This window comes from Oryctolagus cuniculus, chromosome 6 (genome assembly GCF_051225735.1).
Source record: "Oryctolagus cuniculus isolate XC-2025 breed Fujian yellow rabbit chromosome 6, ASM5122573v1, whole genome shotgun sequence".
Taxonomy (NCBI): domain Eukaryota; kingdom Metazoa; phylum Chordata; class Mammalia; order Lagomorpha; family Leporidae; genus Oryctolagus; species Oryctolagus cuniculus.
Genome location: NC_142872.1, coordinates 46910515 through 46926516, shown reverse-complemented (window position 1 = coordinate 46926516; position 16002 = coordinate 46910515). Strand labels below are relative to the sequence as shown.

At 44.3% G+C, this 16002-nt stretch overlaps 1 protein-coding gene across 27 annotated transcripts in view; it reads left to right on the top strand.

Annotated features, from left to right (window-relative positions):
- EBF1 (EBF transcription factor 1) overlaps positions 1–15522 on the top strand; it is a 411315-nt gene extending 395793 nt beyond the window's left edge. For 24 of the 27 annotated variants that reach the window (XM_008255335.5, XM_002710343.6, XM_089335001.1 and 21 more), the window contains 2 exons: positions 3854–4048; positions 13325–15522. In XM_008255335.5, the coding sequence (XP_008253557.1) occupies positions 3854–4048; positions 13325–13356 (227 nt within the window). In that variant the 3' untranslated portion in view covers positions 13357–15522. Of the gene's footprint in view, positions 1–3853; positions 4049–4353; positions 4437–13324 lie in introns of those variants that run through there. The other 3 variants (XM_017341229.4, XM_017341228.4, XM_017341227.4) reach the window with 1 other exon arrangement.
- Positions 15523–16002: the final 480 nt, after the last annotated feature.

Sequence of the window (16002 nt, the reverse complement as noted above, 5' to 3'; positions counted from 1 at the left end):
GCCATTGGCCAAAATCTCCCTGACAGTCAAAACTTTGCTACAACCAAAAGCAGCCAAAGGATAACATTCTAAGAGCCACGTTTGGAGTCAGAAAAAGGGTACACACCTGCTTCTACCAATTGCTGCCTAAGGGCCAAGGGCAAGTTCATCTCCCAGTCCAAGCAACAATTTTCTCATCCAAGAAATGGAGAAGAAACTAGCTCCTACTGTATCCAATGTTGTGAGTCAAAGATCAGAGACTGCACGTGGTGAGCTTGTCCTGATTCCAAGGTCTAAGTAATAATCAACAGTAACGGAAAGATAATAAGGATGGTGGTGGTACACTGTAGTAACAATAGCCTAAAACCCAAACTCTCCCCTTTTAGGAATGTAATTCCCTTGATTTCTATGATTACATTTTGTCCCCTTTGGTTGTGTTTGATGGGTACTTAAAAAACCAACAAATCAAGAAACATTATTTTTTCCAAAAATCTGGCACGTTAAAAAAGTATACACATACACAGCAAATGTTCTTTCCTGCCTTATCTTTGTTCTAAAGTTTAAAGGATTTTTTTTCTTAGTATAGCATTTTGTTTGCATCTAAAAGGCCTCAGCAAACTGGCATCTTTATAGTCATATATAAAATGTCACGAACCATTTCTCCACACCCTTTCAATCTCCCTCTGAGGTTTTTCACATAGAGAAGCAAGTTCATCTTAGACATTCTGGGTGATCCTTCTATTTGTAAAATGTAGCCACATTCTTAGATACTTGTAGAATGATATCTTGCTAAATGAAAGAATATTTGTGATGTTTTTTAAACAATCATGGCTAAAAATACTGACAGTTATAATGTCTCTCATTGGAGAAATGTGGAGTGTGCTAATTCTTTCAGAGAAGGTTTTTTTTTTTTTTTTTTTTTTTTTTTTTTTTTTTTGGACAGGCAGAGTTAGACAGTGAGAGAGAGAGACAGAGAGAAAGGTCTTCCTTCCGTTGGTTCACCCTCCAAATGGCCACTATGGCTACGCCAATCTGAAGCCAGGAGCCAGGTGCTTCCTCCTGGTCTCCCACGCGGGTGCAGGGCCCATGCACTTGGGCCATCCTCCACTGCCTTCTTGGGCCACAGCAGAGAGCTGGACTGGAAGAGGAGCAGCTGGGACAGAATCCAGCGCCCCAACTGGGACTAGAACCCGGGGTGCCGGGGCTGCAGGCGGAGGATTAGCCAAGAAAAGTTATTTTTGAAAGGACACTTACGGTCTTTTACTTTATGAGTGGTTTTTCTGCACTGGATATACTAAATGCATTATTTTTACCTTATTTGTTTGCAATTAGCAGTTTGTAGAACATTTAAAGTTCCCCCAAATAATATGTACATATTAAGTCTGCTCAAGCGTCAACATTTGGGGTCAGTTGCACATTAGATTTTGATTTATTGAAAGATTGCTTCTCCAGGATTTATCATTTCAGTGTTCACCATCTATTCAATCAGAAAATGTTTCAGTCATGACCTGAAAATTAAAAGGTGGCATTCTTAATTAAATCAATAAACTAATTGCTATATGGTAGCAATTCAATTTAGGGGCTTGGATTTTTCTCCTTCTCAAGCCTGCGCAGACACCCAGTGATGTTAGCCTAAGATTGCATCTGTCAGACTGTGAAACTTAGAACATTTAATTTCCATTAATTGATTTCTTCAGTGCTCACAAATATAGTATTAAATTCTCAAATAGGCTCTCAGATGGGACGGTTTTATCTGCATAAATGCAAATAAAACAATAAACACAAAGCCCGGCTGATTTGAATTTTTGCCTCTATAATATTTAATTATTCATAAACCACTCATGTTGAAAAATTCCAGTGGAATAAAAAAATAACATCAGACCTTCCACTGGTGAACACACTTTCTGGTGTGGTGGCTGATAACTAATAATGTTGTAACGAATGGAACTGCTGGACTGTATTTCACCCCTCTCTCTGCTAGCCACCCCCCTCACACACTCCCCATCTCTAAATACACATAATGATCGCATTTGCCAACGAGATTAATTGCCTTCCTCAGTGAACCAGCAGGATTTCAAGTCTACGAATATTTAAAAATCAAACCTCCAGTGCAGGAGTTTTGCAATTTAAATGGGTGTTATTATTGAGCGTATTTTCACATTTACAAATCCTAAGAGATGTATAAAAATGCTGGCCTCATTAAAAGAAAAAGTACAGTTTAGGAAATGTTTGTGAAAACTCCGAGGAAGGCGGCTCTGTGTTCTGCTCCATAAAACATTCAGTACGTTGGGATTGTGTAGTGCCTTTCTCTGCCTGCAAGGGGCCATATCTCCCTGATGGCCATTGCTGCCTCCAACCCATTTGACCCGTTTGATTCCCATTTATGCAGTCTTCCAAAACCTGCATTAGACCAAGCATAAGGCCACCCAGGCTGCTCCTTGGATTCTGGTGGGCTCATGGGAAGGGGTGTTCTCCCATTGGCGATCTGTTTCCTTTGCAGAGTGGCACAGAGGAAAGAGCACTGGATTTGGGTTTGATTCTTGTCTTCATGGCATTATCTATGGCCCTTGGGGAAGTCACTCAACTGTTTTGTGAGTTTTAGCTTGATTGGCTTAAGTGTAAAAAAATATGTGTTCAGCCCCACTTAAGGTTGCTTGCCAACGACAAGATGAAAAACACAGGAAGGTTCTTGTGAATGATAAAGCAATATGAAATGGTTATTCTCCCCATTACTTAATAATCAAGTAGATGGTAGAACCTAGAATGCTAATTAAGGGCCTGGAATCAGGTTCATACTTTTCTGTAGAAAACAGAAACTGAATGTATGAAAACACCAGGCTTGGTGTGTGTGCAAAACCTATCTTGTGAAGTATCCAAGAGATGATTAGCCATGAGCAAAAGCCCAGGCTGAGAGGACCATGGTGACTAGAGAGGACACATCTACCAAACTCTTTCATGTCGGCAGCAGCTAGGTTCTTTTCTGATTCTGCACTGCCTGATTCTCCCTCACTGATTATGTGCAGCCCTTCCACAGCCATACTATGGATATTTTCGTAAGGCTCCCATCTGATTGCTTTTTAACCCACACTTACATAAAGCTCCACAGAGGGAAGAGTATGAAAGAATTGGAACTTGAACTTACAGTTCTGCGTTTTCCACAAATGCTGCGTATGGTGGACTGTTTATCCACCTGCCTTCCTCCCATGTCCATGTGGTGGAACATTAAAATACAGTTGTACCAACAAGGGGCTCATAACCTCGTGGAGAGAAACGGCACATATTACCAGCTGTCAGTGCCTTAAGTTGTAATCCTGGCTTTTTCTCCACCTCTTCCTATCAGGTGACCTTGCCTTCTCCAAGGCCTTGTAGCCCTTCTATTCCCTGCCTTTTGCCAGAACTTGGAATGCACAGGTTCAGCTCTGTGGAATGCCTCCTCTGAGTGACTTCACAGAGCTGGCGATGCTTACTTAGGTCACTATTTTGTGTTGCTCTATCCGTGGGAAGACAGTACTGTGGTTTTGTTTTCTCGTCTAGAAAACTCTGAAGATGATGCTCTGCTGTAGGAAGCACTCAGTGACTTGGCTACTTATGGGGTCATTACCCCCTGATAGCACTTGCTGCCTGTGACCCCAGAGCCTAGCACACTGCCGGGCGCATAACAGGCCCACAATAAATGCACACAAAGATCACCAACAATGAAAGTTAGCTCGTGCTGAGTACCAAGTGATGGATGCAGGCAGGATCCTGAGCGCTGAGGGATGGTGCTGCCCAAGGAGGATCTAGCAGAGTGTCCAGGCTGGGTTTGGATCTGAACTTTCTCATCACAGGATGCTGCGAGAGGCACTGACTTCTCCTTTCCCACTGCCCCTCTCAGTTGTGCCATCCAGCCCCACCATGGCCTCTTCCACAAGCCTCCCTTCCAACTGCAGCAGCTCCTCGGGCATCTTTTCCTTCTCACCAGCCAACATGGTATCAGCCGTGAAACAGAAGAGTGCTTTCGCGCCTGTCGTCAGACCCCAGACCTCCCCGCCTCCCACCTGCACCAGCACCAATGGGAACAGCCTGCAAGGTAAGCCCCAGACCCCACTGGGGTCCAGCTGCTGTGCCCTGGACTCACCTTCCCAGGGCTTGAAGCGGCTGCAGCACTGTTGCTCAGGCAATCAGCCAGGGGCCTGTCTGCTTCTCTCTGCCCTCACGTCTTGTGTTCCTGTGTTCACTCTCATCCACCCTGGCTCACAGCCCTCCTCACCCTTCCAGTGCTGGAGTGGCCCGAGAAGGACTCTTTAATTCTAGGAATTCTGCTGAGGCCTAGCACTTACTAATGCTACCATTTCTTTTCTCTCCTCTTGGATTCCCTGTTGTCGCCACTATCAGACCAGTCTTTTGTGGACTCTAGCAAATTCTCCCCTGCAGGGTCTCTCCCAGGACTGGCCTTCTCCTGAAATAGGTCATTCAACCCGTTGCCGCTGTCAGAGTGAACGTGTGCAGGGTAGAGAGCAGAGAGGGGACGAGCCGTGGCCAGATTGGAACCGTGAGACCCAAGCATTGGACACCGAAGGCCAAAAGTTTACTTATTCCTGGGAATCGGGAATCCCAAAGCACTACTAGAATATTTCAGTTCATAATAAAATTATTCACTCTATTCCCAACCATGAAATGTGTAAAACAACAAAATTGCCAAGAGTTGACTTTTCATTCAATGAGAAAAAAAGATACTGATGTTTGAAAATGAGTCCAACATTTCATCCATGTTTCTTATGTACTGTGCATCACATTGTGATGTTGGCTTGAATGCTGTCCTTTGCACCCCACAGCAGGACCTACTTTACAGATGAGAAAACTAAGGGTAGGGATTCTAAATTATTGGACTTCCTGGTGTGAGACAGATACTTGCTTCAAACTTGGGCTTCATCTCCCAAGCTCTTTGTTTCTCACAGAGGATAAAAAGGACACATCCAGGATTCTCAAAGCAGCCAGTTGGGTAATAAGATCAATACAATAATCAACCACCATCTATTGAGCACTGAACAGTGTGTCAGGTGCCATGTTGAGCACGGAACAGGCTTTATCTCATTGGACCCTCACAATTTCCTGATGAAGTATGAGGACTCTTATCACCACCACGTACAGATAATAAAGCTGAAGCTTAGGAAGAGTAAACACCTGCCCCCAGGCATAGCCAATGGATGGCAGAGGTGAATATAACCCAGCAGGGCCTGTGTCCTCCTGACAGTGTCTTCCTCCAGTATCTAGCACTTCACTAATTGAGGGCCAGGGTGGGGTCAACAGAGCAAGCACATGTCTGGGATTCCTCAGCCCTGCCTTCTATGGATAAGTACAGGCATGTTTTTCCTAATGTACATAGACTCTGTGCTGGATGTTTACTAGTGATGCAAGTGTATGTTGCTTCTTTCAAAGACCTATGAGGTCAGCCCTGTCCCCATGTGTATATGCGGGAGAAATCAAGGCACACTTTGCTAAAGGTCACAGAGTTAGTAGATTGTAGACCAAAAATGGAACCCAAACCATGGTATCCAGAGCTGCAGCATGGAATCACTTTCTTTTCATGCCCACAGAAGAACTACCCAAACATTCCTTGGAATCCTGCCAGCCAGTCTGCCAAGCACAGCCAAAGCTCCTTAATCTAGTGCACATTGGCTAACCCTTCTCCCCCCTCTTTTCCTTTTTTTATTTATTTGATGGGGAGAGAGAGAGAGAGTGTGAGAGTGAGTGAGAGAGCAGTCCCATTGACTTACCCAAAAGCTGGGATCCAGGAACACATTTGAGTCTCCCATGTGAACAGCAGAAACTCCATAACATGATTCTTGGGGTCTGCATTAGCAGGAGATTGGAATAGGGAACTGGAGTTGGGGATTTGAACCTAGGAATGAGACGAGTGCATCCTAACTGCTAGGCTAATTGCCTGCTCCCACAATCCATCTTGCTAAAACATAAGAGGGAAGGAATTTGTGGAGCTACCTTGCAGGCAGTCTTATTCATGATAGGAAATACTCACTTTCCACAAAGAGGAGCCAACTTGTTCAAATACATCTGCCTCCTCTTCAGCTCACAGTCATGTTTTGTCACCTTCAGGGCGCTTCTGGCTGGCAAATTGGGAATGCAACACCAAAGCAACCATCGCTTCTAACGGGTGTAGACACTGGGAAATATGTATGGAACAAGGAAGTGCAGCATTCCTGAGCAGCCAGTCTGAACCCTTGATCCACATAGAGCTGATGTTGGGAACGAGATGTGCTGGGGTTTGCAGTCAATAGCTGAAGGCTGGTACTCCAGAAGGCAGGGCCCATCTACGGGAGAGTGACCAGCATCGTGGCTGCCTGTGGGACATCAGTGGGGGCCTTTCAGCAAAGCTGAAGCCTTTCCATGCCACACGTTTCTATCAAATAGGAGCTGGTCCCAGCGTGCAGAACCTCCTGGGTTTTAGTATGAACTGGTAATGTAAGTGTGTGTGTGTTCAATGACAGAATAGCTTCCAGTCACACATACAAAGTGTGTTTGTTCCCCAGGACATTTCCAGCCCAATTCTAAATGTACAGAGACTGCTGTCCCTGTCTGATCAGGAGCCGAGTCTGTCACCACCACCTTTTCTCACATGTGGCCACACAACATGGAGGCTTTGAGGTCTGATCAGGGGCTTGTGGCCTCTGTGGCCCCCAATCCCATCCTCTCACTATTAAGCATTATTAAAAGTAGAAAAAAATGTGGCTTTTGTTTTTCAATACTGTAATGCACCAAACATTCCTGCTTTTGAGCAGGTGATGGCAGTGGAGGTATGAGTAGAGAAGTGAAAGTTGAAGTAACTGAGACCAATCTTAGTTTAAGCTGTCCACTCCACTGCTAGCCCCTACCCCTCACAAATAGGACTCCTCTGCTCCCCACATCCACCCCAGGAACTGTACCTTCCCCCACAGCACACAATCTCCAGCAGGGCAGGGAAGACCCAGCCTGAGGAGGGTAACATCATTTTCTCCAGTGACTCTTGCTTAGCTCTTAAAGTCTCTCCTGAGAAAAGTGACATTCTGGGGCCAGCGCTATGGCGCAGCGGGTCAAGCCACCACCTGCAATGCCAGCATCCCACATGGGCGCCGGTTCCAGTCCCAGCTGCTCTACTTCTGATCTAGCTCTCTGCTATGGCCTGGGAAAGCAGTGGAAGATGGCCCAAGTCCTTGGGCCCCTGTGCCCATGTGGGAGACCTGGAAGAAGCTCCTGGCTCCTGGCTTCGAATCAGCACAGCTCTGACTGTTGCAGCCATCTGGGGAGTGAACCAGCAGATGGGAGACCTCTCTCTCTGTCTCTGCCTCTCCGGCTCTCCTTCTCTCTGTGTGTAACTCTGCCTTTCAAATAAATAAATAAATCTTTAAAAAAAAGTGACATTCTGACAGTGGGCTTCTAGAATGACTTCATTTTTAGCTTTTTAAACTCCACTGCTACCATGAAAAAGGGACATGGGTGAATTATAGAATGGAGGTAAAGATCCCTGAATGAATTCAATTTTCAAAAATTGTTCTATTTATTTGAGAGGAAGAGAGAGAGAGGAAGGGAGAAAAAGAGAGAGACAGAGACACACACACACACATGGAGATTCCATTCACTAGTTCAGTTCCTAAGTGCCTGCAGTGGCCAGGCCATGGCTGGATCAGGCTGAAGCCTGAGCTTGGAACTCAGTCTGGGTATCCCATGTAGGTGGGAAGGACCCAAGTGCTCGAGGGATCACTTGCTGCCTCCCAGGGTGCATATTACCAAGATGCTGGAATCACAAGCAGAGCCAGGGCTCAAACCCAGGCACTGAGCTGGGAAGCAGGCATCCCCAGTGGCATCTTAACTACTGCCCCAAACACCCACCCTCCCCTTCTTGTGTTCCAGTAGCACCTCCCGTATTTGGATCTGCAGCACTCCCAATTGTGATCATTAAGGCAGGGCTAGTGATGAAGGAAGAGTTGGTTAAGCAAATTGACCATGTAAACAAGATTAGAGGTGACACATTGAGGCTGTTTAAAGGCCTATTTACCTCCAACTGCCACTTGCTAATTGTCCATCACTCCACTTTTTAAAAAGCCTGTTCCTTAGAAACCTCTTCCCCAGCAGCCATCACTTAGCCTCCTCTGGTTACTGCATGTGTGCCTGTTCCCAAATGAGGAACACTGCGCTGTCACACGGTGATGGTGAGAGTGCTCATACCACTAACAGGACAGACTGTTCCCTGCCTGGCCCCTGTGCTATCTCATGTATTCCTCCCAACCACTCTTTGATGGAGGCTGTTGATAAATTACCCCCATTTTACAGATGTGGAAACTGATATAGAGCTAAGATGGCTTGTCCATACTCACACAACTAGTAAGTAAGGAAGCCTGGTTCTCAGTCTCCAGGTGGATTGTCAACACTGTGCTCAACCCCTTTGCCAGACTGCCACATATATTCAAACCACCGGAAAAGGACCATATAGACCATAAGCTCGCAAACTAAAAAGCTTTCTCCAAGGAAGACACAACACCTAAGTAAATAAGGCAGAGCTGGCTGGAGGAAGCTGGGCATACAGCTGGGGCAGCAGAGAGGAAGGAGGACCAGGGAGCTAGCACAACAGCACCAAGAGGTTTGCCTGTGGATGGACCTTGTAGAAGAGTAAGGAGGACTCAGCGTGGGAACTAGCGGAGGGGTGCAGTTCCAGGAGCAGAGGCAGACAAGTCCTCCCCAACATGTGGGACCCAGGAAGTGGCTCAGCAACCTGAACACAGCACTGATGCCAAGAAGCACAGGGAAAAGGTTGAAAACCGCAGCCTCTACTTGGAGCCTTAAGCTCCATTCCTTTATATTCTATAATTCACACATCCTATGGGGATTCCAACTACTTTTCTCTTCCAGGTAGATAAATTTTGCAAATTGACTCTACATCTTGGACTTTTTCTTTGGACAAAGTAACTCTTGTCTCTGAACTTTTGGAGCCTTATAAGATATCTTATTAAAAAAATAAAACTGTTGTGATCAAATAAGTTTAGAAAGTGGTTCTTACTGAATCGCTGTCTTAGCTACATGCGCACACATTTACTAAAGGGCTGAGACATCCTGCAGTAAAACAGACTTCAGTCCTCCCTTGTATCCGTGGGAGACGGGCTGCAGAACCCTCCACAGATGTCTAACCTCACAGATCCTGAAGGCTCTTGTGTCAAATGGTGTAGTGTTTGCATTGAACCTGTGCACATCCTCCTCCTCTCTCTGCTCTAGATTACTCTGATACGGTAAATGCCGTGTAAACACTTGTGATACTCTGATGTCTAGGGGAATAATGACACGAAAAAGTCTTACTTGTTCAGTACAGATGCAGCTTTTTTCCCAAATATTTTGGATTCGCTGTTGGTTAAATCTGCAGATGCTGAATCCATGCTTACAGAGGGCTGACTGTGTTCCATTTAGTTTGCTAAACTTATTTGCTGCAGAATTCTTTTCCACCTGTTAACATCAATTAACATCTTATGAAACAGTTTGCAAATACAGCTTCACTTTAGATTCAAAGAGAAAAAGGCAGAGAAACCTCCTCCCCTTCTTACCTGGATGAGGTCACTGCTAATTCCTGACCCCAGCCTCCCCAGATATGCCTGTTTCCATAGGCCAAAGACCTCAGCTCTGTTCGGCCTTTGACCGCACATAGCCTCTCCCTTCTCCTAAAGTTCACGTGCATTAGAGCATGGGTTCTATGCCATTCGGTCCTCAGCGGACTTATTCATCAAGAGAGAGGCAGCACTAAGACAGCTGTCATGTGCTGTCGGAGTGCCTACTACAGAGCGACTCAGACTCTAGCCATGTCCTGGAAAGTCCAGACAGCACAGACCCAAATACAATAGGGCCAGTGTGATGTCACAGAAATAGTCCACAGATGCTGATCATTTTTTTTTTCCTTTCCCGTTCTGTTGAAGATCAGGCTCTCTTAGACACCTAGAGAGCATGGAGTCTGGTACTCAGCTCTGTGTGCTCACCTTCCTCTCCATGTACATTTCAGTTTGTTCAATCTCATCACCACCACCACCTCCTGTTCCTGATCAGCTCACAATTCTTACACATACGGTAGTTTGGGGCAGACCATACTCTTTCAGCCCAACCTCTCCCAGTTCTGAAAACTTCCCATTTCCTCTTTGTTCTTATCAGAACATGGAGACAATCATGCAAAATGCATTGCTTCTCAAATCAATGCTTTCCTGAGTCTCTGTCCAAGAACATGATGGTCCAGCTGCTGGGGGAGACAGCAGAGCAGCCATGGGCTCGTGATGTCTGGGTGTGTTGTGATGAGAGTGTGGTGTCCTCGTGGGAATCTCCATGGGCCCCACTTGGGCAAGTTAACATGCCAGCGGCTTTTCTGGAACATTCCAAGCCTCAGACACCCATTCCTCTCACCCACATAATTAATTTTCAGATTGCAGCACAGATAAAAGAAAAACAGCTTCGAACTCCTCAGAGCCTCCTGTGGGCACACAGTGAGGTTTCTTCATAAAGAGGCTTCTTTTGCCATGCTATGCTGAGGAGCCACGAGTGGAGATCGTAGCCCGGATTTACTCATCAATAAGTGTCTGCACATGGAGTTTTGGAAGTCCTAGGCGAGGTTTAGGGCTCTGTAACTTGTGATGTTAATAAAATTCTGGGCCTTTTTCTGCACAGAGTTTGACAGCTTCCATTAGATTCTCCCACAAGTCTGTAGGCCACTGAAGGAAAATGGGAAAGGAGGAGCCGACCACGTTCCCCCTCTAGAGATCCTCAGATGTGTGTGTGTGTCTTTAATTTCTATTATCTGCTGACATGGATACCCTGGCTATTTTGTCTTTAAAATTCGACAACTCCAGCTGTCTTGAAAGAGGTCAGAAGTCCTGGAGGCTGTACACTGTCATTCCTGTGTGGCGACATTTGGTGGGCCTGACTGCTGTGCACTCTAAAGAAGATGGTACTGGCTACATCACCTCCATCCCCACTCGGAGGCTTTGCTCACTCCCTTCCCAGCCAGGGCCCCTGGGGTGCTGCAGTTGGAACCCCTAGAGTCTGGGTTAAGAAGTGCTCTTAGCTACCGACTGCCACCTAAAATAGCTTTGTTTCAGAACTTTAAATATGGTCCTAAGTGGCGGTTCCATCTGACAGATCTAGCACATTCCTTATAAGATCTTAGCAGTGTTTGGGTACCTAAACAAAAAATCTAGCCACCCAATGGGATGTTTTTAGGGCCCAGCTATAAATACTGGCCGGACCTATTGACCATATTAGCAGTGTCAGCTCTCTGCTTTACTGTGAGTCATACTGACATTGCCTAAGCTTATCTGGCTATACTGTGAGGGACTTTTCTTGAATTTTCTTGTAGAATTCACAAGTAGACTTGCCTCTTTAGCCATGGGCTTAAAACTGCCGCAATCTTTAGAAAGGGTACCTGGACCCCATTCCAGCCGGAATAAAAATGTCCTTGAAGAGGCAGGGCCCTGCTGAGCAGTCACACTGCAAAGACCCCTCCCCTCCCCCCTTGCCTTTTGCGTCACCACGTCTTCAATGCTCAAGTTCAGACTTGGATTAAAATACAGAGCTCCTGGCTTTAGTCAGATCTAGGGTTCATTTGATTCTTGGGGGGACTGCATTTTGTTCTGATCTCAAATCTTTCAGGGGGTTTAAGTTGGTCTGCATTTGGCAAAAGACAACTTCCTGTTTCTAAGAAAAAAAGGCTTATGAGGGCTTACAAAAAGGACTCCAGGAGCTTTTGGCCTGCAAAGGGGCTCTTGCAAAACAACATTTGGATGATTTACGTGTAAATGAATCAGAAACATGTGGATTGAATTTCCTTGTGAATACAGATGGGTTTAAAAATTAACGGAAAAAGTGTTTGGCAAAATACTTTTTGGTGTTTGTTCTAATTGAATCTAAAACGTCAGGGCGTGTGGTGGCCTCAGGGTGCAGAGCCCCCACCTCCTGGCCTCCCTGTGTCCCCTGCAGGATTTGTAGTAGTGGGGTTCACTTAAACAGACCCATTCCTCTAGACAGGATCGTTAGTAAATGAAGAGGGCCACTTCCTAAACACAGTCATCACTGACAAGAACATTAATTGAAGTTTAGGACTGCCAGTAAAAAGAAGGCAGGAAGTTTTCCCTGCTTGACAGGATGCTGAGCCGTTGTGGTGAGTCCAATATGGCTGCCTCCTGATTGTAATGTAAGAATCTCTCTCCCCTTGATGTAGTTCAGAGTTGCCGCTTGCTCCACCTTCACGGTCTTATCGATATCCCAGACTTCCCCACAGCCTTGTGTGAAATGTGCCTGTTGGGTATAAGAGAAAAGAGAGGCCCAGAGAAGTTAAACACTTAACACAAGGTCACACAGCTAGTTTAACAGCACAAGTGATATGCAGCTAACTCCTACCAGGAACCTAAGCAAAGGACTTCACATATTTGTTATTTTATTTAAATTTCCAACAACCTTAAACCAAGTGAATAACTGCATTATCTAGCCAAGGAGATTGAAGTTCAAGGATCCGAGTGGCTATGGCCCAGGGAAAACCAGAGGTGGGAAGGCTGACCTACCTGACTCTCTTCTCTCCATATACCAGTAGGTTTAGCTGCCTAAGTCTGAACCCTTCAAAGAGCCGTCCTGTTTCCCAGGATCTCACTCTAGTTTTCCTAGGCTACAATTTTCTAGGAAGCATAGTCAGAACATTCCAGAAACCAGGAGCAAAGCAGCGGTGAAGACCTTCCGCAGCTTCATGCCAACTTGTCTCCCCCTCCCGCTCTGAGCTTTCCCCCAACTCCACATTCCCAGTGAGCAGGCCTGCCGTAGTAGCGGCTGTGTTTCCTACAGCCTGAGGGCTGATGCGAAGGCATTCAGAAGGCTGCCCTGTGGCTCCATTTTTGTGCACAGCAAAGTCGTAGGTGGTGGTGTTATTGTTGCTTTTAGAAAATTACTGGCAAATGGGATGGACCAATTTATATTCTGGATGTGAAGTCAGGGCCGGGAGGTGATGTGGGTAAGAGGGACAGATTGAAAATTCTCACTGTTTTGCAAAGTTTGGGGCTGTAACTTTCCCAATGGTATTCAAACTATTTAACTTTCCAGTCATGTTTTTAAATTGCAATCAGATTTGGAGTGATGCTTAGGCTATTCTGTTCTGATGGAGATACATATGCATGCTGATATACTATAATATTTAATACAGTACATATATGTATTATAACAAAAACTTACTCCAGAGATGATGAGAGCACGTGTGTGGGTAATATTCAATCAATGTAGATGTGTGTGGGTGCTTTTTATTTTTTTTCCCCTCAGTGAGAAGTTTGAATGCTAAGCCATTGACTTCTGTCTTCTCTTTCCATAGCGATATCTGGCATGATTGTTCCTCCCATGTGAAAGGATTGCCTTGAAGAATTTTATTAATGAAGAGGTTGGATTCTGCTACAGAGAGTAATCTGATACAAGTCCCAGAGTGGAACTTTTAACTCAGGCCTTTTTAAGAGGAATCACAATAACTGCAGATTTTTAAACAAACAAAAATCACCGACCTTGCAAATACTGAAATTGGAAGGAATCTGCCAGTGCAGGGTGTTGGTTAAAGCTGTACCTCCCGAGTGTTTGGGGGATATATTTATTCTGTACTGATAAAAGCAAATCCACTTTTTCTTTTTTTTTTTTTTTAAAGCTTAACTCTGCAATCATTTGTCTTTTATAAACCGTAAAGCTATATACAAGGGACACTATAAATAAGACTCCATGTTTTAATTTATGATGTTTTTAAAGCTGTGTAAAAGGAGAATGAACTGGTGATATTTACAAAAAAGTTTGAAAAAAGAAAAAAAAAGCTTGTATGGGACAGAATAGGAATGCCAGTTAGATTTTTTAGAAAACTAAGGGTCGGCTTTTGCGCCTTAAAGCATATCAAATGGTAGTTAGCTCAGACCGTGCATTCGCAGTATCTAACTTCATCTGCCATCCCTTAGCAGTGCAAGCCTGTTTATTTATCTCTTTTATATTGTTGTCTTAAGTGACTGTGTATATAAATGCAGCCTGGAAAGTGAAAAAGCGATGTCAGTGATCACATTTTTCCCTTCTACTCAAAAAATCCAGTGCCTCTAGACAGATCATTCAAACTGCATATTTAAACCTGATATCCTTCCTTCTCTCTCTGACTTACGTCAGCCCCTCTCAAAGCCGCCGGCCTCTGAGAGCTCAGAGGCGCGCGGACTACGTGAGAATCTCTTTTGAGACTCCACAGAACAGGGTCCAGGCACAGAATTCCACACTCGGCCCTCCAGTTCCCAAGCCAAACTCGCACTTACACTGTACCAGCCTCACTGCTGACTTCACACCAAGATTCCAAAAGTTGACTAAAGCACCGTGGAGCTTATTTCGATTGTCCCATTCAAGACAGGGCCTGTGTCACTGAGCCTTCCGTTCACAGTGTCACAGATTCGAACAACACGTTAAGTGCTTTGGAATTAAGAGGAAAAGGAAACTGGGGGAAAGGGAAAGAAGGTGGAGACCTCCAAAACATAGTTTTGTGTTCTATGGGAATTTTTGCTCTCGGTAGCTGGAAAGTGTTCTTAAATATAAGAGTTAATGGCAAAGAGGCAGCAAAGCTCTGAGGATGCGTTTGCCTGATATTTTTTTCTTTGCGGTTGTGTTTTTGTATGTAGTTATAAATACTGTAGATTTTTTGTGATTTTTTGCCAAAGTTGTTGTTCTATTTATACATTTTAATGTCTTAAGACAGTTTTTCAATATCACAAAAAGATTTTACTGCATATTTTGCAAAGAAAAAAAGCTCACTACCTTTAGCTTGCACATACTTGCAAAGTTAATTAAAAGGCTTTTTGTTTTAAAGGGGATTTTGTAAAATATCCATATAAATAATGTATTTATCTTTGGAATTTGTACATTGCTTTTCCCTTCCTCTCTTCCTTCCACCCCCAATTTATTTTATTGTGTATGTTTGCTATGTGAAAAGTGCGTATTTGTTTGGTCACCTACAGTTGTATTAGCTGTTTCAATGTGATTTTTAAACATTTCATTTATAGTTATTTTTAGTATTGTTTTAAACCATGCTTCAATTTTTTTTATTCCCACCCAAAAGCCATTGTCTATTTTTGTATTATTTGTAAGTTAAGAAGTTTTTTCCAATATATGGCAAAAATAGTAGCATATTATTCTTGTAGTACTTAGTTCTGTAGATTTAAAAAAAAATGTATCCTTTGCTTTGGAAGCTTACAAAAAAACCCTATTGCTGTTTTACTCTATTAATATGCATGAATCTCTCCCTTTGGAGTGACGCATTTTGTGCATTAAATTTCGGGGGAGAAACTTCATAGAAATCAATGAACATACTTTCTTTCTTAAGTCTGCTTGTATATTTCCTCTGTCCTTCACATAAATATAAACCAGCAGATTGGATGCCTTAACCATGCAGATCATATTCATTTCACTTGTACATTGCAACTGTGCACCAGAACTCTCAGTCATCACTAACATTCTCAGAAAAAAGAAAAAGAAAAAAAGAAAAAAAAAACAACAACAAAGAAATCGAAAAGCACAAAAGAACTGTTTTGTTACCTTAAGACAATGTAACTTTTTCTAGTAGAGCAAGAAATCATTTACAACAATGCTGCAACTGTGCATGCCCCCATATGGATTTTGCAATGGTTTTCACTAGACTGTCAGAGTGCGATTTTTATGGGTTGGGGCGGGCGGGGGAGGGGAGCAGCGGGAGGGAGGGGGGGATGAAAGCTGATTTTTCATGGTGAGAAATCATAATGATGATGACTGATAATAATAAAAACTGGAAAATGTAAGCAAGGTTTAGCATTGCTTCTCGGTACTCAGAGAGGTGGTCTGATTCGTGTGGTAAGTGCTGGCCTGAAGATGTATACAATGTAAAGCCATATTTTGTCTGGTGGGCCCTTTAACTGTTTGCGAAGGAACCAGTGGTCAGCCGGTGAGGTGTCCGGCTCAGCCCCGGCAGCAGACACCACCCATCTGTCAGCCATGTGCAGTGGTTAGAAC